A 27,728-nucleotide genomic window follows, 5' to 3' on the forward strand; every position below is an offset into this window, starting at 1 on the left:
TCGTGAGATAGCGTAGGTCATATTTGCTTTAAAGGTGGTTCATTTGGGTAACGTTAATGTTATCTGACATCGGTGATGATTTATTCAGTTTTAAATTGACCGTAGAAAATGTGTTTAGGACAAACAGAAATATTCTCCAGGACACCTACAGAACGAAAGACATTTTTGTATGTGCATTCATTTATTACTAGCCTATTAGGGTAGCGTTAACTTAGAAAATGCCGAAATTAACCGACCAAGTGCTCACTACAACGGAACGCGTCTTCTAATGCTGTTGCTATAGTTACTTTACATTATCACACATGGCTTAATGGCATTTTTTCACAAACGAAAACGAGACGATGACTAAATAAAAACTATTTTTGAATGACAATAACTTTTTATGTTTCCTGTCCTGGACTCGGTTTTGAACCTTTTTGGACTTAGTCTTGACTTGGACTCGACTAGTCCTGGTCTTGGACTCTACAATGGTGGTATTGACTACAGCCCTACGCTTAAAGATTATCTGCAAACAAGTCTTAATAATTGGGATTGAGGATGTAGATAACATTTTTGCTCAAAAAACAAGACAAAAATACTGATTGAGAGCAGTTTAGCAATAGCTATGGACACCGAATATCTACGTATTTGCGCTAAAATCTCAATCCTACGTGAGCTTTCATTATAGTATTCTCCCACAGAAAACTGTGACAGGAAAAAGCCTTTTGTCATATTTCCAGTAACTGTCAATCACAAATAAATATATGATATTATGATACAGAATATAGTAAACAGCATTTTAGAATATTATGGCCTGGTTTCACAGACAGGGCTTTAGATTTAGCCATATTAGACCTTAGTTGAATTAGGACATTTAAGTAGCTTTTATAAACGTGCCTTAGAGAAAAACATTACTGGTGTGAATCTTGAGACAAAACAATGGCAGTGATACTGTAAGTCACGCAGTGGATAAGACACATGCCTTTGGTGTGAGAGACCCGGGTTCGAATCCACTGTGAGACACCAATGTGTCCCTGAGCAAGACACTTAACCCCTAGTTGCTCCAGAGGCGTGCGACCTCTGACATATATAGCAATAAATGCTTAAGCTTAAGCCTTGTCTGTGAAACCAGCTATAAAACACCATAGATATGAGTTCCAGAGGCTTTAAATACCTTCATTGTGAAGGTAAATCATGTGATTATTGTGTTGTCCTGTCGTGTAACACGTTTTGAGCTTATTTCAGTTTCCACATACTGCTCGGCACCAGAACTGGCAGTGGCCCCTGAGGCTAAATGCAGAAGACATTGTGCATTGGGTATTTTATAGAAAATGACAAGACCTTTAACATGTTCTGCCTCAACTTCCAGCCGACTTTAACCAGCCTTGAGTAGCTAACGGTGAGCATTGGCCAGCTCGAATCGTATCTTTCAAGCCGGGTGAAAACTCAGTGGTGTTCGGCCGACAATAAAAGACTGCTCTCACTTTTTTTTTTTCGGAGGTCATTCATAACAGCAGAAGACATGCATGGATTGGGTCACGTGATCACAGACATCAAGTCAGGACCAAATCACAGTGGCAGAGGATTGAAAGATGTGGTTGTATCAGTTAAATTACATGTGCGATTAGACATTATGTTTTCCCATGACTTTATTTTGAAGTGTATGCTCTGCTTCTTTTGTTTTACTGTTTCTCTTCTTGTGTTTAGGTCCGTTTACAGTTGTTTTCATAGCTGCCTCCCAGTTCTCTTGTTAGTGTCCATAGTGATTAATTACCCACACCTGTTCCTTGTTAGCCTCTTGTTATCCTGTGTTTATGCCTTGTTATCCTGTTATTAAGTTATGATGCCGTTTACTGAAAACACGACTTTGGCAGTTTGATACGTGCTTGATTCGAAACCAAAGGTTTGTAAAGGTGTCCAAGCTTCATGAAGCAGTGTTTCGAAAGCACCCATTGCTAGGTGTCACATTGCCCACCTTTATTCCTGCAAGCACTTAAAGGGAAACTCCCCCTTTTTTTTTTTTTGGAAATAGGCTCATTTTACCACTCCCCCACAGTTAAACAGTTGGGGTTTACCGTTTTCGAATGTATTCAGCCAATTTCTTTTATATTTAGAAGAATATCAGTAACCAAACAGTTTCTGGTCTCATTGACTTCCATTGTAGGAAAAAAATATACTATGGAAGTCAATGAAACCAGAAACTGTCTGGTTACTTATATTCTTCTAAATATATATATATATATATATATATATTAAAAAAATATAATATATATTTAGATTTTATATATGGGGGGGGGGGGTTAAATGAGCCTATTTCCAAAAAAAATGTGGAGTATCCCTTTAACACACATTGATGACCACAGAAGCAAAAACTCTTCAATAGATTCAGCCTTATTTTGCTCCCTCTACCTACTGTGCAAAAGACCACTTCTCCCCATCCCCCAGATTTGTATTTCCTCTCCCATTTCCCATTTATCTATCCATCAATCTGCTTAACTCTCTCTCCCGGAGTCCCGGACTCAGTGTGTGATCGGAGAAGGTTGCTTTTATAGAGTGCAGGTCACACTGTGAAATTCTCCGTTCGCCGTGCCTCGGCGTTTGATGCCCGTCCTTTGTCCTCAGGCCTCGACCATCATCTTTATGACACTGATGAAATGTGCTGTGAACATAAAGGCTCTAAAGTGGTGGAGGTGAAATACTTTTAAAATAAGAGATCGTTCGCTCCCTTTATTCTTCTTCTATCAGTGGCACAGTATTTTTTCTTTTAAATGCCTTCTTTCTATTGAATAGTCATTCTCAAAATAGACACACACACACAGTAATGAACAAGATTGCATAAAGGCATCATTTTATAAAATTTTATTTAGTAGTATGGATTGGATGGACTCTTTTTTATTATTTGCAAAGTGTCTGAAAAATCTTGTGTCCTTCATCCGATATACCACTTCTATGACATTTGCGGTTATTTTTTATTTTATTTTTATTTTTTAGAATTAATGCAATGCTTAAAAAACTATTAATAAAATATTTAATTATATAATTTAAAAGCATGTTTGTTTTATGTCATTGAAAAAAGGTACTTTCGGAGGGTCAAGTTGTCCTTATTATTATTTATAATGTCAAGATTTGAATAAATGTCATCAACTTTTAAGGAAGATTTTGAACTGAATTCAATGCTTTAGTTTTAACTCATGCTCTTTCTTTTGATGCATTGTACGTTCACATATTCATACAACAAAATATTAAAAATATGAAAGTTTTGTGAAAATTATTAAAAATGCTGGTGCTCAGAATCACGTAGAAATCATCCATTTAACCATTTGTTTGCACTGGTCAGGTTTAAAGGGGACATATCATGCAAAATCCAATTTTTAACCTGTTCGAGTCCCACAAAATGAGTCCCAAAATATGAGTCCCACAAAATATGAGTCAACAACCTCCACCAGTATAAAGAAGTGTTCGCCGATTGACTTCGTCTGAATGAGGAGTCAATTCCTTCTATCTTTGGAGACGACGAACAGAAATATCGTTAATAAAAATAAAGTACTTTACTTTCTTAAAACACATGGTGGTCATGGTTTAGCAGTACCTTTGTCTTCCTTTGTCGTTGTTTTGAAGTAACGTTACACGTCTGCAGTATTATTGTTCTTCAGTTTCATCAATGGTCATTTAGCTGCTGTCTTTTCTAAATGTATCATATTATCAATACAAATTTTTAGTGGTAAGATTAGACCGTAGTCATTTATCTTGTCAGTGTGCTTGTTTTAACAAGAGAAATAATCGACTTTCACTAATAACACAATACAGTTACATACCACTGCATCCATATGAAGACGTTGTTCTGCAGATTCGTCGTCGTCTTTTTCAAATCGCTCGCTCTGGCTCGAATATGATGGACAAGTCTTCCAAAAAATTTCTTTGAAGCTATAGTATGTAATCATATATCTCTAATTAAACTACAAAAATGGCCGAACGGGGTGGAGTTGAACCGACCGTGAACTCGGGTGGGGTATGACGCATCTCCAAAATGAGTTGCTCACAGACGCATCAGAAAAGAGGCCTGTGGAGCTATAATAATGAGGAATTCAGACCCAAGCATTGCAGTTATGCTTTACATAGACCATAAATGTATGATTTATATGTAAAAATGAATGATTAAAGCATGATATGTACCCTTTAAGGGTGGACATTCATGGTTAGGTTCAACCTACAAGACATATGATCGTACTAATCTAAGGCTCAACAATGCTTACCAATTCTCATGAGATCGAGTTGATCAGCAAAATTGGTCAAAAGTTGTTTCAAGGCCAAAACAACATTGCTCTTCATTGACTTTTGAAGAAAAAAACACTGACACGTGCCTTTGTTTTGTATTGAATTATTTCTTTAACCTCTTTGGGTCTAAAATCAAAACCCGAATAATTACATTTCTTTCTAACTTTTTCACTAATGCTTCGATGTCCTTTCTCTCTCTCTCCGTCCATCTATGTTCCCCAGTCCGCCATCCACCTTCATTCAGCTCATCTTTTCTTCCCCCTGTCCTTTCCATTCAACCAGAAGATATTTTCAAATCAATCCTCGCTTGTGCATTTTCACATCGTACATTGCTGCGATCAAGGGACAGGGACAATAATGGATGGTGGAACTTCATGAGCACTTAAAGTGAGTGTCATGTTGGAGAACACTTCATTTTCACTCGAGTGTCCCACTTGAGATTTATTCCAGAAGCCGTGGAGTCGCATTCAAGAGTCTGCCTCTTTATTTAGAAGGATTCATTATTTCTAAAGTCATGCACACATGTTCTGCTATTGGATTTGCACTGATGGTCTGCCACAGGAGATTGATTTTGAAGGTGCTGGATCATTACAGCACAAAACATCAGACACGCTTTGAGATGCTCGGGATGAAGATTTGTAAAATGGGAATTGGCCTAATTTCGCTAGGCATGACTTAGTTTGTGTTTCTCCGAACTTTTACAGTAGTCGTGATCCCGTAGGGTGTTATTTTCCCGCCTGATGTAGACAGATCTACTGACAGATCCTCTTGCCTTTTCATGGAGAGCATGAACAGGAAATGTCAGAAAAAAGTCCATCAAGGTTTACACGAAATGTTTATTTTATGGTATAACTTTGAATGGCACAAATTGCTTTGATGTTCCACGTTAGTGCATTCATACATACATCAAAGTTTTATTTTATTTTATTTTATTTATGATACTGATATTATAAAGAAGGCTTCGGGCCATGTTTGCCAGTGAAGGTGTCTAGTTTTCAAGGCCCCGGCTCGTCTTTTGAAGATTATTAACTTTTAGCAAAAGCGGACTGGATCACTCCGGGAGGTCAATATACGCTGGTTTATCTGAACATCTCTCATGAACACCCACCGCTACAAACACCCGGCTGGAGGATCATTGAAATGATCACAGAGTTGTTTTTCTCGATGTTATCTGTTGTTGGGTCGAGGGCTTTATTCATGAGCGTTCAGGAAGATCTGACCTAAATCTTTTAATGTTTTGCCTAGATTATTGTGCTGTGGACTATGTGCTGCTGTTTGAGCTATTTACAACTCAAATGAGGTCAGCATATCCTTGATAATATACTAAAAGTTTTAATATTTAATGTTTTAAAGTATTTTAAGATTCAGTTTAGCAATTTATTTCTTATAGCTGAATATTTTGAGTGTGTTCTGTGTTTGTCTTTTTGGACTGTTCCCTTTTTTGCAGTTGATATTTTCTCTTTTAGGATTTGATTGTTATTAACACAACAGATTAAGAGACTGTTCTCAAAGTTATGAACAGCATTCTTCCAGTAACTTTTAGAGCCAGACCGATATATCGGCCGGCCGATATTAGGCATTTTCCAAAAATATCGGTATCGACAATTATAATGGCCGATAAATGAATATTTAAAAAATAAAAATGGACGAAACACGCTTCAATCATCTCTCCTTGGCCTGTTATATTGAAAATGTATGTTTTACAATTTGCAGTTTGCAGTATGATGTTATCTATTGCTAAATTATGGCTCATCATAGACTAGCTAATGCCACTATCATCAGTGGAAGACCGCTAACGTTAACATTAATGAGCTTGGAAACCACAATGAACTTTTTCTGCCTAAATAAAGTAATGATTACTGTATTTATAACTAGCGTATCTCTAGTTACAGTCCCTGCATTGTAAAATGTAAGTTATACTTGCGAGGAGTGAACATTTAGACATAGAGAAAAAGTATCAAACGTATCTTGTGCAGAAAAGTTAGCTTTTCTTTTACACGTGTGTGAAATCCAACGATATTTAATAAAAAAAAATATCGGCCGATATATCGGAATATCGGATTTTAAAACCCAAAAATATTTGTATCGGTCGGGCTCTAGTAACTTTGACAGAATGCCTGTTCAGTGTTGGTGGTTTTTATACAACAGCACAAAAATGTTATTTACACATATTCCATGAAATGTTTTAAACGGACTTTCATCTCACATTTTTAAATGTTACTACTTGTTTCAAAATGTTCAGAAAGTAACATTCCCATTATGTTTGCAGAATAAATATTGTTTTGAACATTCCGAGAACATTCAGACACAAGGTTCTCATAACTTAATGGGAATGTTCAACGCTATCTCACGACCAATTCGTACGAGTGATTTAAAAGGTGGCTGATTTGTACAAATTCGTATGACCTCACTTGTACGAATTTGTCTAAACACATGAGATTTGGTAACTGTAACGAGGGCGCTGAGGCTGATTGAGAATCCATATGCGGAGGACAGTTTCCACAAACAAATACGATAAAGCAGGCAGAGGGTCAAAACCAAGGTAGCAGTCAGATCTTTCAACATACAAAGGGGAATTCCAAAAGGCAAGAGTGAGTAGGCAGGCAAAAGGTCCAAGCAAAAACATCAGTCTGATCAGGCAAATCAAATCGAGATAACAACACCCTTAGAAGAAAAGGTTCTATATAGAAGGTTCTATCAGCGCTAGGTATTTGGAACTCCAAAACACTCTATAGAACCATTTTTTTTTTGGTAAAAGGTTCCATACACTCTTAAAAAAGGGTTCCTCTGGGTTCTATATAGAACCCTAGGGTTCCATACTTGGCCAATAGAACCTTTTACCAAAAAATGGTTCTATATAGAACCATTTTGGAATTCAAAATATGAAGCGGGGGATGGAACCATTTCTTCTAAGAGTGCAGGCAGAATCATACGCAGTGGACAAGTAAAATCAACAGGAAATAACGCTCGGTAAGGCAGATAAACTGGCAATACTTCGCAATGACTAAAGAATGGTCTCTGGTTAAATAGCTGTCAAACAGGAAATGAGTGCAGAAGAAGCAGAGGGAGTGGAACACAGTCAGTACTCGGGTGAGGGCTCCCTCTGCTGGTTTGGCATTACAGTTCCTCATAAAATATGTATGAATTATCAAAAAATGAATGAATTTAACGAATTAGCCACCTCATAAAATCTGTACGAATTGCCATGAGATCGGGTTGGATTTCTAGCCAAACATTCTTGGAATGATATCTTAGCTTTTTACTATCAAAATAAAGCTGTTGTTGCAGATATACATTCACCCAGTGCCTTAACACTTACACTTACTGAGTTTGATTTGGTGTATTTGATAACTCGTCTCTCACTTGCTAGTGTTTCATTTTTTGAGTCAATGTTGGATATATTTTGTTGCACTCTAAAAAATGCTGGGTTGTTTTAACCCATCTTTGTGTCGAATTTGGACAAACTCAGCCATTGGGTTAGTTTAAATTAAATTGTTTAACCAAAATTTGGGTTTGTCCATATTTGACCCAAATTTGGGTTAAAACAACCCAGCATTTTTTAGAGTGTGGGTAAAAATAAAGCTGTCATTGCAGATATGCATTCACCCAGTGCCTCAACACTTACACTTTCTGAGTTTGATCTTTTGTATTTGATAAACTGGTCCCTCTCTTGCTAGAGTTTCATTTGTTGGGTAAATGTTGGGTCAATGTTGGATATCTTTCGTTGGGTCAAAATAAAGCTCTCTAAAAAATGCTGAGTTTTTTTAACACAAAATTGGGTAAACAATGGACAAACCCAAATGTTGGGTAAAAAATGTCATTTAAAATTTTAACCCAACTTCAACTTTCACTTTCAACTGTACAATTTTAAATTGCATTTTTAACCCAACATTTGGGTTTGTCCATTTTTGACCCAAATTTGGTTTGAAATAACCCAGCATTTTTCACCCAGTGTCTCAACACTTACATTTACTGAGTAACTGGTCTCTCTCTTGCTAGAGTTTCATTTGGGGGAATCCTGAACACATCTGATCTCTCCGTTGGCAGTAGTTTGATATCAGTCGCTGGAATCAAGCAGTAAACGCAAAGGCGACACTGGATACCTGACTCAATCGGCACATAATTCACCCGTCAAAATATACTAACCAGATCCAACCTCAACACAGAGGCACTTTCCATTTTGTTCCTCGATTATGTTCGCTTACCCCTCTCTTTCTCTTCATTCTGTTGTCGGGTCTTTCCAGAATTTAATGCAAAATGAAAGGGCTGAATCAAGGAGATGGCACAAAAGATGTGTGTGAAGAGAACGAGCAAGAATGGAAACCCAGATGGGAGCTCAGTGTTTCATCTTTATACCAACTAAAATAAAACACACCGTATATATACAGCACTGTGATCGATACAAGCTTTAGTTTAACAAAGAAAACAGGCTCTAGTTCGATCAAACCGCAGGTGTAACAGTAATACTCGAGTTTCTGTTTACCTCTCATACCTGGAAGTTTGAGCTTCCTGGTGTTTTGCACAATAACTCGGCCAGCTGTGCACAAACATTCGGACGCTTGAGATTTGCTTTCGTGCCAAATGGTTATGACAAACTAAACCCATTTATCTGAGAAGATAGCATTGGTTGAAAATTAATTATTTGGGGGATTATGCAAGAGTTTGGTTTATGGGAAGATGGGACTGTTGCTTGTTTGAGTTAAATCCTTTAATAACATCTCGAAAGTTATTAGAAATGAAAAATTTCATTGCAAATTCAAATGGCTGTGTATTTATCCGTGCATTACATTACAGATATACAGATCTGTTTATTTGTCTGTATGCACCCAAGGTCATGTGACTGAATGCATAATCAAGGCAATGTAAGCTGCATAAATGTATACTCATAAAACCATGTATAATATATTAGTGCACTTTGTTTGCTGAGTGCGTTTGGAAGGACCATTAAAGAGAAATAAAACTAACTGTATCAGACAGAAACTCGTCCCCCCTCCGATCCCTCATATTTAAGGAATCTGTGCCGAAATCGTTTATTTATGTGTAATGTTGCTACTCTCTAAAAAATGCTGGGTTGTTTTAACCCAATTTTGGGTTAAATATGGACAAACTCAAACTTTGGGTTAAAAAATGTGATTAAAAATGTAACCAAATGGCTGGGTATGTCCATATTTGACCCAAAGTTGGGTTAAAACAACCCTGCAACCCAGACTTGTTTTCAGAGAATAGGCTATATCTATAAGTTTACTATGCGTTTACCCCACTAAAACATATTTATAAATTGACAAATTGATGTTTCAAAGGGATAGTTTGCTGCAAAAACATTAATGAAAATTTAAAATTTTATTGTTTACTTATATTTATCTCCTTACAAACCGGTTTGACTTTCTTTATTCTTTGATACACAAAATACGATTTTTTTAAGAATCAGTCACACACACAAAAAAAGAAAAGAAACAACAACATTTTTTTTTATGTTTTGACAGAAGAAACAAAGTCATTTATGTTTGGAACCACATGAATGTGAGAACATGATGAAGGGATTTAACATTTTGGATGATCTCTTGAAAACGAGCAAATGTTGACGTATGGTCAACAGTGTCAGTTAGATGACGAAACTGTACATGTGTTTGACACACAGTCGCTGTCGCTCTCGGTTTCTTTCTCTCATCCGTCTCTTGCTGTTTCTCCTCCCCATCTCTCTTCATTTGTCTCACTCAGGGCTTGTTACTGTTGACCGGTCACTTCAGCGTCTCCGATCCTGCCGGACTGCGGCCTGATTTGCATGTGAACCGTAGCTCAGATTAAGAGGCTTTTGTCGGGGAAATCGAACATGCAGTTCATTCGGGATTTCCCTTCACATGTGTTCGGAAACAATGAGAAAGCTTGTGAAAATGGCTGACATCATCACAGATAAGGGTTTTTTTCCATCACACATCCTTTATTAAAAGCTCATTAGCCGCAAATGAACGTCCAGAGGATCCAGATGACGTGGCGTGATTTTTGTGATTTTTGATTCAATAGGTTCTCTTCTGCTCACCAAGGCTGCATTTATATGATCGCTAATACAATAAAAGTGGTAATATTGCGAAATATTTAGGATAGCGCTTTTCTATTGTGAATATATTTTACGATGAGATTTATCCCTGTGATGGCAAAGCTACGGTGGCCCTAAAGGGACATGGGGATGGTGTAAAAAAAATATGAGATGGGAGGAAATTTGCACATTCTAGTTGTTTGGTTTTGTTACATTTTTTGTATTATAATAGGTTTGACTGCTTGCAGTGTCCAAACATGAGAAGGCAGGTTTTAAAGTTGAAAGCAGAGAGGACACACACACACACACACACACACACACACACATACACAAAATAATTAGTTTAAACTGGTGCCTTGTAAAATGTCTATGACTCTAGTGTGTATTTCTTTGCGAATGTGTTTTGTGTGTAATCTACAGTGTTTGTTTCATAAAAGCATTTTGTGATATGCACAAGCAACAAAGCAATGAAATAAGTCAATGTAAATATGGTGTGGTTACGTGTTATGTTAAATCACAGAAGAATGCTTGAGAAGTTAGATCGTTAACAACATGTTTGGGTAGAGATCTGACACACACACACACACACACTCGCTGTAAAAGCGTAGACAGCAGGCGTTTGGAGAAGTGCTGATGCCGATCGCATTCCTTCGCTCAGGTTGCCAGATTGGACTTATTTAGACGAGCGTTTCGCTTTGACTAGAATAGAACGATTTTATACGAAGCGAATCCTTGATGTCATGCCTGAGAAGTTAAGCAATGCTGTGAACGTGTGTGTGTGTGTGTGTGTGTGTGTGTGTGAGGTGACGCTTCTCAGCTCAGTTGCTGCGTCTGATGAAAGTTTGGCATTTTCTTAGATGTGACTCATTTGCAATCTGCAGAACTAATGACGGGGAAGAAAACCAGGGATGTTTGAAGGAAACACAAATAAGTCTATTTGTTCAAACCACCAGAAAGGTGTCCAGTTATATAACCGAAACGTATAGTCATGTGTGTCTTTGTTTTAAATGCTTACATTTTCAACATTATAAATAATACTTTACTTGAAGGGATGTGCATAAGACTGACATGACACCTTCATAATCATGACATGACATATGTTTTTCTATGTTTGTGACTGTCATTCGCTCAGTTATGACATTTTTAATGCAAATATGACATTGTTTGAGATGCCTTTGTTATGACACCTTGATATTACTAGGACAACACAACCTGTCATAAACATGACATAGCAGATTAATGATCAAACTTTAAAAAAAACAGCTAGCTTTATTGGTTAACATTACATTAAACTGTCAGGTGGTTGGTTTTGACTTTTATAACTTTTTAATGACAAATTCAATTAGTACCACTGTAGTTGAGCTCACGAGAAATACTGACACAGTTATAATGCCTCATGACAGCCAATGACAGTTTAACTTCATTTTAATGTCAAGTTGTCATGACAAAGACACTGACAGGTTATGATGTATTGGTTTATGTGTTGTCATAACAAAGACATCTCAAACGATGTCATATTTGCTTTTAAAATGTCATAATTGAGCGAATGACACTTAATGACAGTTGTCATAAACATGCATAAACCCTCCTGTGTCTTTTGCACACCCCTTTAAGTAAAGAGTTACCAAATCTTGTACAATTAACATAATAGTCTGCGCTTGAAATTAAACTGTATGTCCTGGTCGTTACTTTTACTTAACGACCAGAGACCAGAGTGTTCCTTCATTCAGTAACTCTCTACATTAGATAATTAAATATAAGCGTACAAGAGAGCGTTTCTTCATTTTATTCAGAGGTCAGGAAGTCAGATGCTGATAGAAATGGCAAACGAAGTGATTTTTGAAGGTTTCTCGTCTCCTCAGCTCCAGTCCCCGAGGTGCTCAAAGAGGATTTTGCTTCAGCTTTTGAATTTCAAGGCTTACACAACCGCAGTCAAGCAGATTTGCCAGTGTGACCCTACAGCTCCCGTTGGCTTTAATGAAACCATATTTCCTTGGGAAAATAATAATAATAATAATACCCCTTAATAGGGAATATTCAAATGCACAGCATTTCCCTTGCACATTGCAAATTTAACGTCTAAACATTTGCTCTGCTTTTGGATGGACTGTCTATCTATCTTTGGATTGTTCCTTTGCTAATATGTGAACAGTTTTCCGATCTGTGTCATGATTGTCTTTATTCTAAACTTTATTCTGTTATGCATGTTGATCAAAACATAAATGCCTCAAGAAAATATATACATGGTTATTCTCCAACATACAGTAGTAGAATTTAAATCAAACATTGATAAAAAAAAGAAAATTCCCTACTGTAATGCATTTTTTGTAATTTGAACAGTATTTTACTGTAATATATAATACTGTAAAAAGCCAAGGATTATGGGAAAATATGTGTCACTACAATCGTAAAAAAAAATCTAATTATGTTATAGGAAAATTATAATACTGTAAATAAAAATACAGTAGTTGTACTCATGAATACAATATACAGTATTATTCCTGTAAATTAAAATATGGTACTTGTACTGTAAATGAAAAATACAATACTCATACTGTAAATATTAATACAGAATACGATTGTATTACTGTAAATAAAATCACAGTACTGATACTGTAAACACTTTTACTGTAAGCAGCCTTTTTACCGTGTACATCAGAAAGAAAAAAAAAAACGTTATGTGTGGCTGATTATATGACGTAAAGATTTACAAATCATGCACTATGGTAAATGTGTATTGAGATCATAACATACAGTACAATTATTCATAGAACCACATGAAATGTGTCTATTAATCAATAATATGCCCATAGTCATAATTTGTGGACTTTTGCAAATGTTTTTTTTTTTCTAATAAGCCTAAATTGCATGTTTTGCAGACTTTGAGAATTATAACCAATCACAGACATGCAAAGCATAGCATCTGGTCCTTAATGAGTGATTTATAAGCAATCTGATCCACACATCTGCGTTTCCACATCAGTCAGCGGTGGCACGTGAAACCGAGATGCTGACGGAACATCACCTGACCCAAAGATAAATCAACCATTGGTTGTTTGGAATTTTTTTGGATTTGTTACACGCCGTGCCGCTCGCTCTCAGTGCCGGCGGTTTAACAGCCAATAAAGCGAGGTGTAAATGAGATATTTACTGTGCAGCAGAGACAGCGATGTAGATTATAAGGGGAGAACTCACTGAACTCACACTGAACTGCAGCGCTCAAACTGCGCACACGTGCAGCGACAGCATCAGGGGGTTTAATGGTTGCGAGCGCCAGTATGCTAGCGTCGCGTTGCTCAGTTTCTGGCCATAATTAGATTCGTGTTTTTCGTGCTGCCCAGAGGGCCAGTGTGAAGGTCACTGTTTAGATGATGTCTTGATTTACTCATTGTTTAATGAGAGCTTTCAAAAGATTAAAACTTTTAATCGGATTAATTACATGAAACGGCAATTCATTAATCAAATGAATCACAAATAATCACATTTATCAATATTTGCAGCTGAAATCCCTTTAATTAAATATAATCTGACTGCATTGTTGAGTAAATCTTTGAAAAGGCAATCAAAAATACAGAAAAAAAAACCGGTATATATTGTGAAATATTATTCCAGTTTAATGTATATATAGTGCTGGGCAACAATTAATCGCGATTAATCACATCCAAAATAAAAGTTTGCGTTTACATAATACTAGTACTGCGTATAATTACTGTGTATATATAAATACACACACATGCATGTATATTTAAGATATTTTTTTATTTATATATAAAATCTTAATATTTATAAATAATATTCATTTTTTACAAAGATACATGCAATACATATTTCTTAAATATATACATGCATGTGTGTGTATTTATATATACAAAATAATTATATGCAGTACTAATACTAATTATACTATTACTATTATAAACTTTTATTTTGGGTGTGATTAATATATATAATATATATATATATATATATATATATATATATATATATATATACATACACAAAGGGGTAAAATGTAATTTAGTCCTGCGATCAAAGCTGAATGTTCATCACTAGATTACATTACAGTCTTTAGTGTCACATGATCCTTCAGAAATCACTCTAATATGCTGATTTGCTGCTCAAGAACTATTTATGATCAATGTTGATTTTTTTTTTTTATTATTATTTATTTTTTTTTTATTTTTTTTGCTGTATCATATTTATGTGGCAGCAGTGATTTTATTTTTCAGGATTTTTTGAATTTATGAGCATTTATTTAAAGCTTTTATAACTTTATAAATGCCTTTACTGTTCAATTTAATGTGTGTTTGAAGAATAAAAGTTTTCAAAAATAAAATATTGCTTTCCCTAAACTAAAGGGAGTTTAAAACAATTATATTTTGCTCACATTTTAGGGTCCAATTCTCACAGTTAACTACGACTTTTGCCTCAGTAAACTCCTAATTACCTAATTATCTAATACCAATGCATGCTAATACACAACTAGTTAAGAGTGAGGATTGAACCCTAAACTAAAGTGTTACCTTTATTTATATACCTATTCCATTACACTCAATCTAGACACTTTACATGTGCATTTGAGTCAGGAGAATATGATTAATTGCATTAATTTGGGGAAATATTATTTTTAATAAATAATTAATAACACTAAATGAACATGTTAAATTTACAGCCTCCATTTATATGCAAATTTTCTTTTGTGAACACAAGACTGATTACAGTATCAAGGGAAATAATTGACAATTGTGCGGCTTTTTTTTAACATTCGTTGTAATTACACCCAATTTTACCAGTTCAGAAATCCATGCCGCTTTTCTCTCTGTTTGTGTTATTCGACTTTAATGAATGGTAATTTGGTCTCTCCTGAACATGGTAACTCCACCATTAGCACCAAAACATGCCAATTACTCAGTGGCCAACCGAAGGAGCCGAGGGAAGCCTGTCATTTCACGAGACAGATCTGATGAATGAAGAACAATCCGGAGTTTCTCTGCACTCACTTTCTGTTTGTGTCCTGAATGTAATCAATTACCCTTAGCTGTGTAATATATGAACATGAAACACTGCTCCAGTGCCTTGACAGTCATTTCGTCTTCATCTGTATGGGTGCTTTCTCTCTTTCCCACAGAAAGATTGGTGTATCAGAGCCGACGTCTCGATGGCTGCTGTAACTCAGTGACTTGGTGTCAGCGCACCCTGAAGAGAGGAGAAAATGGACGGGCAGAAAGACTTCAGAATGCTGGGTCAACTTCTCAGAAGGTCAGTCAAGTCCTGTCGTGATGCCATGCTGACATTCAGTCTTATCTACAGGTCTGTTGCTGGATGTTTGTGTTTTCCCCTGTGAGGGAGGGCAAGGGCAGCAATTATGCGGATGAAGCCCAAACCCGGACGCCATGCATGGGATCATCAGAGCATTGTGGCAATGATACGTACAAAAATATGCACGGATCATTTTATAGATAATGACTGGAATCTTGAATTACCTGTGAAGGGAACGAAGACCCAGATGCAGAATGACCAAGGTATTGAGTTGTATTGACAATTCGGTGAGGCGACGTTTCATGGCCGCTACTAGAATATTCAGTTGTTTGAATACCTGAACATGCAATATTTCTTAAGAACAGACCCTCTGCTTTAGTAAAGCGTGCATTCTTTCATAATCAGCACTTGAATGTCGGTGAGTTTCACAGAAAAAATGTAAAACGAGAATATCATGTTTTTGTCCGATAATCTGATTCAGAATGATGATCAATCTTGTGGGGAAAGAGTTAAAGGAGTAGTTCACTTTTAAAAAATAAAAAATAAAAAATAAAAATTCCTGATAATGTACTCACCCCCATGTCATCCAAGATATCCTTGTCTTTCTTTCTTCAGTCGAAAAGAAATTAAGGTTTTTGACGAAAACATTCCAGGATTTGTTTCCATATAATGGACTTCAATGGGAACCAAAAGGTTCAAGGTCCAAATGAGAGTTTCAGTGCAGCTTCAAAGGGCTTTAAACGACTCCAGACGATGAATAAGGGTCTTATCAAGCGAAACGATCGCTCAATTCATAAACAAATAACAAAGTTTAAGTTTTATAAGCTCAAATGCTCGCCTTGCTCTGTTCTGTGATGCACGTTTGTGACTCTCCTGTTCATCAAAATGAACGAATCTTTTTCCGAGTCATTTGGAGCTGAGCATTGCAATGCACTATGGGGATTGTTGTCTACAATCCACAAGCACTAAAAAGTCATTTTCTGCCTTTTATCGGCTAAGAAGGACCCAAATTAGAAAGTTATGATACTATTCTACATATATGACCCACTTTCAATACATATTCATGTCTCCACCGGTGGAATTATCCTTTGAATACATGGCCAAAAGTATGTGGATATCTTTTAATTAACATGTCTGGCTATTTCAGTAACACTCCTTACAAACCAGCGAACAGCCTTCTCCAGCACGATAATGCCCCAGTGCACAAAGCCAAGACCATAAAGAAATGGCTTATAGGGTCTAGTGTGAACTTGACTGGCCTGCATAAAGACCAGAATAAACCCCCACTGAGAAGCTTGAGGATGAATTGTAGCGCCAGACCTCGACTCCCAACATCATGCCTGACCTCAATGGAGCAAATCTCCACAGCCGTCATCCACTGCACACTCTGGAGAGGAACAACTCGCGGTTAATTCCCGTGGCTGTTCACGCTAGTCAAAGGATTTGGCAATGCTACACTGAAACACATCACAGTATTTGATTCAATAATGGAGCCTGAATACAAGTTTGCGTGTAGAATAATATGATTATCAGTTTTGTGAGGTCCGTCTTTCTGCAACCCAATCTTCACCAAACCTCACAAAATTAACTTGTGTGAATTTTTGGTGTTCGACGTCAAGTGCCTTATCACTTAACTTATAAACCCATTAGTTAATGTTAGATAATGCATTAAAGGAGTAGTTCACTTTTAATAAAACTTTTGCTGATAATTTACTCACCCCCATGTCATCCAAGATGTCCATGTCTTTCTTTCTTCAGTCGAAAAGAAATTAAGGTTTTTGATGAAAATCGTTCCAGGATTTTTCTCCATATAATGGACTTCAATGGGAACCAAAACAGTTCAAGGTCCAAAAGACAGTTTCAGTGCAAAGTGCAAACTGTTCAAAGAGCTTTAAACGATTCCAGACGATGAATAAGGGTCTTATCAAGCGAAACGATCGCTAATTTAATAAATAAATAACAAAGTTTAAGTTTTATAAGCTCAAATGCTCGCCTTGCTCTGTTCTGTGATGTGCTTTCGTGACTCCCCTGTTCATCAAAATGAACGAATCTTTTTTCGAGCCATGATTCGAAGGGTCATAGATAAGACCCTTATTCATAGTCTGGTGTCGTTTAAAGCCCTTTGAAGCTGCACTGAAACTCTCATTTGGTTCCCATTGAAGTCCATTATATGGAGAAAATCCTGGAATGTTTTAATCAAAAACCTTCATTTCTTTTCGACTGAAGAAAGAAAGATGTGGACATCTTGGATGACCAACATGGGGGCGAGTAAATAATCAGTAAAAGTTTTTTAAAAAAAAGTGAACTCCTTTAACAATGCTGTTCTTGAAGAGCTGTTCAAACTTTTCATTGAACCTTTCCAGTTTGTGTTTGACTCTTCAGGGCAGTGACCTCGATTCTCTCATTTGGTTCCCATTGAAGTCCATTATATGGAGAAAATCCTGGAATGTTTTAATCAAAAACCTTAATTTCTTTTCGACTGAAGATGGACATCTTGGATGACATGGGGGTGAGTAAATAATCAGCAAGTTTTTTTTAAAGGTGAACTACTCCTTTAATGCAAATGGGTGGAGTGTCCCTTTAAGCATCCGAAACAGCAGGAACAATGCTAAAAAAAATAACTTTATATTTAAAAAGTGAGCATCTCTCTGAGATCTATAAGTGGAAGATGGAGTCATTCTTGCACTGGTCTGGTTTTTATATCTGAGCCTTCCGGGTTTAATCTCGGTGGGAGGGGATGTTTTTAAGAGCACTAAATGGCCGTGGCACAGGGAAGCCCGTGACCCGTTCGACTCCCAGCGGATCTGCGGTGGCCGAATCGATTCAGCGGTGACAGTGAGAGAACACATGCCGACTGAATTTGGATTCCCTAGAGGTCCTCCTTCACAAAGGGACACTGACCTTGAACCCTGGAAGTGAGATGATTCCTGCAAAGTGTAAATGTATCCGGACTTTTGTGTAGCAAAATGGCCCAGCTGAGAGGAAGTGAGAAGTTGCTTTCTGAAGTGATCGTCTGATGAATCAGTAGAAACTGAATGTGTTTTTGCTGATGTGGATAAGACTGACACCCCATCTAATTATGAATGGAAAATCTTGTGTGTGTGTGTGTGTGTGTGGTAAGCAAACACCCATGCAGATGTTATGCGGAATATTTCCAGTTCAATGTCCAAATGAATTTATGTTTTTACAACAGCTCATAATTTCGAGAGCATCTGCACTCTACTGATGATACAGACTGATAATGTTCCTTAAATTGGAGCATTTACTTTAGATAATAATCAAGTTGTAAACGAGCTATTTAAATATTTTTTTTTTGTTTGATTTATTTTTATTTATTTATTTTTTTTGTGTGATTTAAAATACGATAATGACAGTGGTTAAAATATATCTGAATGTGTAACCAATTAACCAACACTATCTCACGACCAATTCGAGTACGAATTCGACGCATGATTAAAAAGTGTCTAATTCGTACGACCTCACTCGTACTAATTCGTACGATTTGTCTAAACCCACGTGATGGTTAGGTTTAGGGGCGGGGTCAGGGGTAGGTCATTCGTACGAATTCATACGAATTGGCCAATTCGTAAAATATGTACGATTTAGCAAAATCGTATTAATTCGTACGAGTGAGGTCGTATGAATTGTTACGAATTAGCCACTTTTTAATCATTCGTCGAATTCGTACGACTTGGTCGTGAGATCGGGTTGAATTAACCATTTAGCACACTTAACTGTAAACCTACACTACCAATCAGGATCAGCAAGATTGTTTTCAGGCTTTTGAAATATGTCTCTTATGTTGGGCAAATGTAATATATTACAATTTAAAATAGCTATGTGAATATATAGCTAAATGTGATTTATTCCTGTATTATTATCAATGTTGAAAACAGTTGAGCTGCTTCATATTTCTGTGGAAACAGCGATACGTTTTTTTTTCCCCCCAGAATTCTTTAATGAATAGAAAGATAAAAAGAACAGCATTTATTGGAAATGTAAATCTTTTGTATCCTTATAAAAGTTTCTTCCTCTCTCTCTCTTGATCAGTTTAAGGCGAGACACGGTACAATTTTTAAATAATAGATATCACCATGAAACTTCCTCAGTAGATTACTTACACAAGTATATATAAAAAATGTATTATACGTTTTTGAAATTTGTTTAATTATGCAAATTAGGCACCTTTGGACATTCACGATTGGTTACTGGTAGAAAGGAAATGGCCATGACAGACTTGGCGGAGCGCGGCGTGACGGGTTAAAATGCTATAACTTATTGCTAAATTCGGGAGACAATTACATAGTGAAAATAAACTAAATGTAATAAAATAAACACCTAAATGTTTATTCTCAACGTTTTCTTTGTAGCAGCTTGAAATAACACATATTGAATGAGTAAACTACAGGATCTCTGCATGAAAAATCGATGTTTTTTCCTGCCGTGTCTCGCCTTAATGCATCCTTGCTAAATAAAAGTATTCATTTTGTTGATAAACTAGACCTGACACACGTAACTAGAACAGTAAAGTAGGTAACCAGATCAAATAAACGCTACGTTAATACATACAAGTAGCAACCTTCGACCATTCAACTTCTCTCTCTTGAATCCAACACTGAGTTAAACTGCAGTTCCTCCACTGGCCACTAGAGGCGCTGCAGAAGAGAGTCAATCCCATAGACCCCCATAGGCCTTGTGCAAAAAGTGGTTTTGGTCTATATTGCTAATTTTGCCCTTCATGACGACTGTGAGGGGGGTGAATATTTTTACAACTCATCCGTTTAGATTAGAATAATAATTAAGGGCGTGTCCACTTGATTGACAGGTGGATTGCCGCTGATGTCACTACTAGCCGTTTGTCTGCTGTGTGTTGGCATCACGCCACCTCAGCTAATTACCAAGACGGCGACGGCCGGCTCCGCCCACTTTGGGCTTCTTCATAAACACACGGGTGACATCACGGACACTCACGCACAAAAAAACACTCATCTTGAGTCGTTTTGTCGGGTCAGTGTTCAGCGGCGTTAGAGATCAGTGTTTGAGCTTTAAGGGGCCGTTCTGGAAGAGACTGGAGTTGGCAGGAGGGCGTTTAAGCTTCGGTCAGTCGGGCAGATGGCGTTTGGCAGCTCAGTCTGTGGCCGGACGCCCTCATTGACTATCAGCGGGTGCTTCTGGGCTTCCAGAGGTGCCAGATGTGTGCAGGGGAGCGAGGACGGGAACAGGCTCGTCGAGCCACAGCGCTCATTAGGAATTGGACAAACAAAGATAAAGGCATTCGGATCGGATCCTAATGAAGTCCCGTCGCTCTCTCGTTGTGTTGGCCTGTGCACGTGCCTTCACATCTCCATCTCTACTAGCAGCACGTCTCTGTTTCTCTCGTCATGTCTCTTTTACCTCTGCTAGTGGCAACAGACTCCATTTGCATTGGATTAATGCAACCCTCCCGTCCACATCCCGCTCTCTTGGTCTCTATCTCAGCCTGTTTTGAAATTCATGTATGCAGTTGCAAGGAAAGTTGGGGATCAAGCCAGGAGGGCAGCTGAGGAAGAGGCATAAGTCAACGAATTAGCCGTTAGTGTCTGGAAGAGCAAGATAGTTTCTGTGTGTCTTCAGGGCTTCTAGACTGAGACCATCCATTTAATGCATGTGGACTGTACACCTAATGGCTGTAGTCTGGTTCATTGAGTGCTACAATTATGGTTTTGCTGATTAAAAACGAAGAGTTTCCTAGTCTTGCCTCAGTGGGACACGGAGCTCATAATATGCTCGTAAAATAGCTTCTTTTTGGTTATTGATGTTGTTGTTTTTTTATCCTGGGCTCTGCATACCGCATAATAAAAAAGATCCGTGCTTGGGAATGGGGGTTTTACATTGTTCGTGTTGTGATGGGTGCTTTCTCGTTGGCAACAGTGACTGCTTTGGTATTTTGCCATGAGGAAAAGTCTCTTAAATAACAATAAAGGTTATTTTGCAGCTGTGGTGTGTTATTATGTGTTCATCTTTATTGACTGAGAGAGTCTTGGAACTACTGCAGTCAACGCTTTGATCCATCCCAATGGCCATCCGTCAAAAAACATGGATGCAGATTCATTACAGACAGATCTCGGTTCTTCATTGTTCTCTGACCTTTGTGTGCGTAATGAGACGGGACGTGTGGGTGTCCAGATTAATCCCCCTTCGGTATCAGACGACTGTTTTATGTCACCACACATCTCCCTGATTCGTATTGTCTCTCTGTCGAACACTAATGGACTGACACCATTGGATAATAGTCCGATTCACGTGTCCTCCCAGGTGCCATTAAAGACCAATGCAGCCTGGGGAATAATGGAAACACACTTTTTAGGAGTCCGGAAATCCAGTGGGAACAATTACTAAATCTCACAGTGTTGGGCTTTACGTAATGCGATGTAGGTTTGAAAACGTCCCCATGCATGAATGGGTTTGATTGAAATAATGTTGATGTTGAAATACTCTCTTCTATCTTTTTTTGCGAGATATAAAGTCAGAATTGTGAGAATTGTGAGGCATAAAGTCAGAACTGCGTGATTTAAAGTCAGAATTGTGAGATATAAAGTCAGAATTGTGAGATATAAAGTCAGAATTGCGAGATATAAAGTCAGAATTGTGAGATATAAAGTCAGAATTGCGAGATATAAAGTCAGAATTGTGAGATATAAAGTCAGAATTGCGAGATATAAAGTCAGAATTGTGAGAATTGTGAGGCATAAAGTCAGAACTGCGAGATATAAAGTCAGAATTGTGAGATATAAAGTCAGAATTGCGAGATATAAAGTCAGAATTGCGAGATATAAAGTCAGAATTGTGAGATATTAAGTCAGAATTGCGAGATATAAAGTCAGAATTGTGAGATATAAAGTCAGAATTGCGAGATATAAAGTCAGAATTGTGAGATATAAAGTCAGAATTGCGAGATATAAAGTCAGAATTGTGAGATATAAAGTCAGAATTGTGAGATATAAAGTCAGAATTGTGAGATATTAAGTCAGAATTGCGAGATATAAAGTCAGAATTGTGAGATATAAAGTCAGAATTGTGAGATATTAAGTCAGAATTGCGAGATATAAAGTCAAAATTGTGAGATATAAAGTCAGAATTGCGAGATATAAAGTCAGAATTGTGAGATATTAAGTCAGAATTGCGAGATATAAAGTCAAAATTGTGAGATATAAAGTCAGAATTGCGAGATATAAAGTCAGAATTGTGAGATATAAAGTCAGAATTGCGAGATATTAAGTCAGAATTGTGAGATATAAAGTCAAAATTGTGAGATATAAAGTCAGAATTGCGAGATATAAAGTCAGAATTGCGAGATATTAAGTCAGAATTGTGAGATATAAAGTCAGAATTGCGAGATATAAAGTCAGAATTGCGAGATATAAAGTCAGAATTGTGAGATATAAAGTCAGAATTGCGTGATATAAAGTCAGAATTGTGAGATATAGAGTCAGAATTGCGTGATATAAAGTCGAAATTGCGAGATATTAAGTCAAAATTGCGAGATATAAAGTCAGAACTGTGAGATATAAAGTCAGAATTGCGAGATATAAAGTCAGAATTGCGTGATATAAAGTCAGAATTGCGAGATATAAAGTCAGAATTGCGTGAAATAAAGTCAGAATTGTGAGATATAAAGTCAGAATTGCGAGATATAAAGTCAGAATTGCGAGATATAAAGTCAGAATTGCGAGATATAAAGTCAGAATTGCGAGATATAAAGTCAGAATTGCGAGATATAAAGTCAGAATTGCGAGATATAAAGTCAGAATTGCGAGATATAGTCAGAATTGCGAGATATAAAGTCAGAATTGCGAGATATAAAGTCAGAATTGCGAGATATAAAGTCAGAATTGCGAGATATAGTCAGAATTGCGAGATATAAAGTCAGAATTGCGATATATAAAGTCAGAATTGCGATATATAAAGTCAGAATTGCGATATATTAAGTCAGAATTGCGAGATATAAAGTCAGAATTGCGAGATATAAAGTCAGAATTGCGAGATATAGTCAGAATTGCGAGATATAAAGTCAGAATTGCGTGAAATAAAGTCAGAATTGTGAGATATAAAGTCAGAATTGCGAGATATAAAGTCAGAATTGCGAGATATAAAGTCAGAATTGCGAGATATAAAGTCAGAATTGCGAGATATAAAGTCAGAATTGCGAGATATAAAGTCAGAATTGCGAGATATAAAGTCAGAATTGCGAGATATAAAGTCGAAATTGCGAGATATTAAGTCAGAATTGCGAGATATAAAGTCAGAATTGCGAGATATAAAGTCAGAATTGCGAGATATAAAGTCAGAATTGCGAGATATAGTCAGAATTGCGAGATATAAAGTCAGAATTGCGATATATAAAGTCAGAATTGCTAGATATTAAGTCGAAATTGCGAGATATAAAGCCAGAATTGCGAGATAAAAAGTCGTAATTACCTTTTTTACTTTCCATTCGGTGGCGGAAACAAGCTTCCATAGTCACGTGCACGTCTTATGTTTTAAATGAATTTAAAACTCGGAGAGCTGTTCTTACATGATGGTTTATGAGACTTTTCCCCTACCATTTATACTCTTTCCCCTTCGCTTGTTGTCTTTTTTGACAACTTTTATTGGTATTCATTTATGCAAGCATGCTTTAGTTATGCAAACTGATCTTGACAGCCAATGACCATAATGCACTTTCACTGTATGGCGAAAAAGTAATAAGAATTTGTCTGGAAGTGACATTCATAATCCAACAGGCCAAGTTTGAATATTCATGACACATCTTTTTACAAATGTCTTTCATCTCCATCAGAAGTCACCTCAATCTAACTGATTATAAACACTATTATAGCTGTAGTATCTGTTGCTCAGAAAGTATTGGGCTTGAGGGGCTGGTGGGGGATCAACCCCTTAATGAATAACTTGTGTTACACATATTGCATTTGAATAAGAATATCATGCCCATATGTTTAGAAGAAGAAAAAAAACGCTGAATCTTACGCTGTAGTTGACAAGACTAGAGAGAGAGAGAGAGATGGATTGGGAGGGGGAAAGAGAAGAGATTGCTCTCAGCCCCCAGACGTCTCAGCCATCTGGTTCTCTCTGGTCCTGCTGGTGGATTCCACATCATTATACATTCACACTCTCTGCCTTCTGATTGGCCGGTTCGGCAGGATAGCATTGTGATGTCATGGAATCTATTGACGAGAGTGGCTGAGCCTCGCCATGACAACATCCCTGGATTGAGTAGGAGGACCCCTCGCTGTTCAGCGTCTGACAGACATCTCACTTTAAAGATTGTGATTTGAGATCTTTTGTGTTTCTGAACTGTCTGACACACATACTACATTTTTACCTACCCACTCGTCTAATACACTTTCTGAATGAAGGGTGCTTTGCTCTCAACTTGCCCAAATCTACTCATCATGGTATACTATTTTTCCTTCATAACGGAAATACAATAATACAAACACACACACACATCATATTTAATTTTAGTCTAGATAATGTGTCTGAATACATTTTTATTATTTTTTATTATTATTTTAAGTTTATTTATGGTCAATTTAAGTGAAAATTTGAAACATTGCTATGGCAAGTAGCTAAAATAAAATCTTATTTTCTTAAAGGGGTGGTTAATTATGATTTCACTTTTCTGACTTTAGTTAGTGTGTAATGTTGCTGTTTGAGCATAAACAACATTATCAAAGTTACAACGTTCAAAGTTCAAAGCAAAGGGAGATATTTGCTTTTAAAGAAATCATTTTTCAAGGACTACAAAAACGGCTGGTAGAACTACACAACATTCCTCCCGGGTTAGTGACATCACCAACCCTAAAATTTACATAAACCCCGCCCCCGGGGAACAGGAAGAGAAGAGGAAGAGTTGTTGTGTAAGAGTACATTTGTGAGGCAGCTCAAACTTTAGCATCCATCTTTTTACATGCAATAGAAAGTCACTCTGTGTGCATCTCACAACAGTTCCTATACGAGTGATTTATAGATTATTATGACAGAATATGCTAATTGAAGATAGTTAACTCCACATCAGCAACATAAATTCATCAAATAACCATTCAGAGACGTCCTGTTCCACGTGTTGTCACTTCTTCTTAGTCTCTCCAACATTTTAGGTGCTAATATGTACATTTTAAGTGCTAATTTGTACATTTTAGGTGCTAATATTTACATTTTAGGTGCTAATATACATTTTAGGTGTTAATATTTACATTTTAGGTGCTAATATACATTTTAGGTGTTAATATTTACATTTAGGTGCTAATATGTACATTTTAGGTGTTAATATATTAACACCTAAAATGTACATATTAGCACCTACATTTTAGGTGCTAATATGTACATTTTAGGTGCTAATATACATTTTAGGTGCAAATATGTACAGTTTAGGTGCTCATATGTACATTTTGGGTGTTAATATACATTTTAGGTGCTAATATGTACATTTTAGGTGCTAATATACATTTTAGGTGTTAATAACTACATTTTAGGTGTTAATAAGTACATTTTAGGTACTAATATGTACATTTTAGGTGTTAATATACATTTTAGGTGCTAATATGTATTTTAGGTGCTAAAATGTACCACTAAGGTACCAATATGTAGCCTTTGGGTACAAAAGTTTACCTTTTGAAAAGGTACAGTGACAGCTTTTGCACCTTTTTTTCCTTAGAGTGTATGTGTGTGTGTGTGTAAATGCATTTAATTTAGAAAAAAATATATACATTTTGTAACATTTTTATATCTTTTATGTAACAGTGCATATTTTCTCATGTAAAAAAAAATGTGTTACGTAAAATGTCATGAATTTGACGAACTCCTTTCGACATTTTTCACTCTTTAACTCAGTGTTTGGGGCATGGTTCTGTTGTAAGATGAGCGGGTGAAGAAAGAGACAGCTTCTCAAAGAATGTTGTGTGCGAGTGTTTTTAAGCAACCCTGCCGTAATCATTCAGGTGTGGTGAGCGTGCGAATGCACACAGCTGCAGTCTGTCAAGTCAACAGCGTCTCAGATCCTCCTCCTAATCTGAGCACTGCCGCTGACTGTGGGGTTTTTTGTTTTTTGCTTCTCCGACATGATTCCTGCCACAATGAAAGCGTGCATGTAGCGCCGTAATGAATCCAATCAGCTGCTGACTCAGACAAACCAGGTAAAAGACAATGGGGAAAAAAAAAATGTGTGTGTAGGTGTTGAGTACGTTTGGCACGCCACACACTCTGCTTTAAGTGCTGTAGCGGTTCAGAAGTGTCTGAAGTTTATTGGCTCTCAGAGGGTAGCCAGGGGACTTCATGTTTACCCAACTGCATTATCCAACAACACTGAACTTAATGCAGAAAGCAGCTGGAGCTGATCCAGTACTCCGGTCTCCATCCGACAGTTCCTTTATCTCTCCTGCCAGTGTGTCTCATGTATTTCTGAGGGCATCCGTTTCTCTCCTCCCTGCCACGGCGAGGTGATGTGCGCATGTGTATCTGCGTTAGACAGAGGGAGTCGGAGCTGGAGGGCCCATCTGTTTAAACACTGCAGAGAGAGCTAGTGAAAATCTCTCCCACAATCCTCTCTGCCTGGACGGACAGATGCTCTCATCCACAAAGCCCCATAGTCCTAATGCCTGAGGTTCTCTGGCTGCTTCGTACCGCTCATATTTCGTATGCTGAGAGTTCTGATGTTCAAACTCTCGGTGATCCTTCGTGACTTACAGTAAAGATCGACAGAAGTCTCTGGAGTCGTGAAGTCTATTGTTCAGCTGCCTCAAAATATCCCACTACATTCTTGCATGAATCGAGGTCACTGCCCTGAAGAGTCAAACACAAACTGGAAAGGTTCAATGAAAAGTTTGAACAGCTCTCAAGAACATCATTGTTAAAGGAGTTCACTTTTTTTTAAAAAAAAACTTTTGCTGATAATTTACTCACCCCCATGTTGGTCATCCAAGATGTCCACGTCTTTCTTTCTTCAGTCGAAAAGAAATTAAGGTTTTTAATGAAAACATTCCAGGATTTTCTCCATATATTGGACTTCAATGGGAACCAAACGGTTCAAGGTCCAAATGAGAGTTTCGGTGCAGCTTCAAAGGGCTTTAAACGACACCAGATGATGAATAAGCGTCTTATCTAGGCAGAGATGTATAGTAACGAAGTAGAACTACTTAAGTAC

The 27,728-nt window shown here is 37.1% G+C and overlaps 1 protein-coding gene across 1 annotated transcript in view; it reads left to right on the top strand.

Moving 5' to 3' along the window:
* The window catches only part of LOC120459924 (leucine-rich repeat and fibronectin type III domain-containing protein 1-like protein), a 174,518-nt gene that overhangs the window by 77,390 nt on the left and 69,400 nt on the right, over positions 1-27,728 (top strand). Inside the window, exon 2 of the mRNA XM_089135260.1 lies at positions 15,417-15,547. Coding sequence (XP_088991386.1) covers positions 15,501-15,547 — 47 coding nt within the window. The 5' untranslated portion in view covers positions 15,417-15,500. The remainder of the gene's footprint in view (positions 1-15,416; positions 15,548-27,728) is intronic.

The sequence above is a fragment of the Pimephales promelas genome, chromosome 10, assembly GCF_988280905.1.
Source record: "Pimephales promelas chromosome 10, fPimPro1.hap1.1, whole genome shotgun sequence".
NCBI classification, from domain to species: Eukaryota; Metazoa; Chordata; class Actinopteri; order Cypriniformes; family Leuciscidae; genus Pimephales; species Pimephales promelas.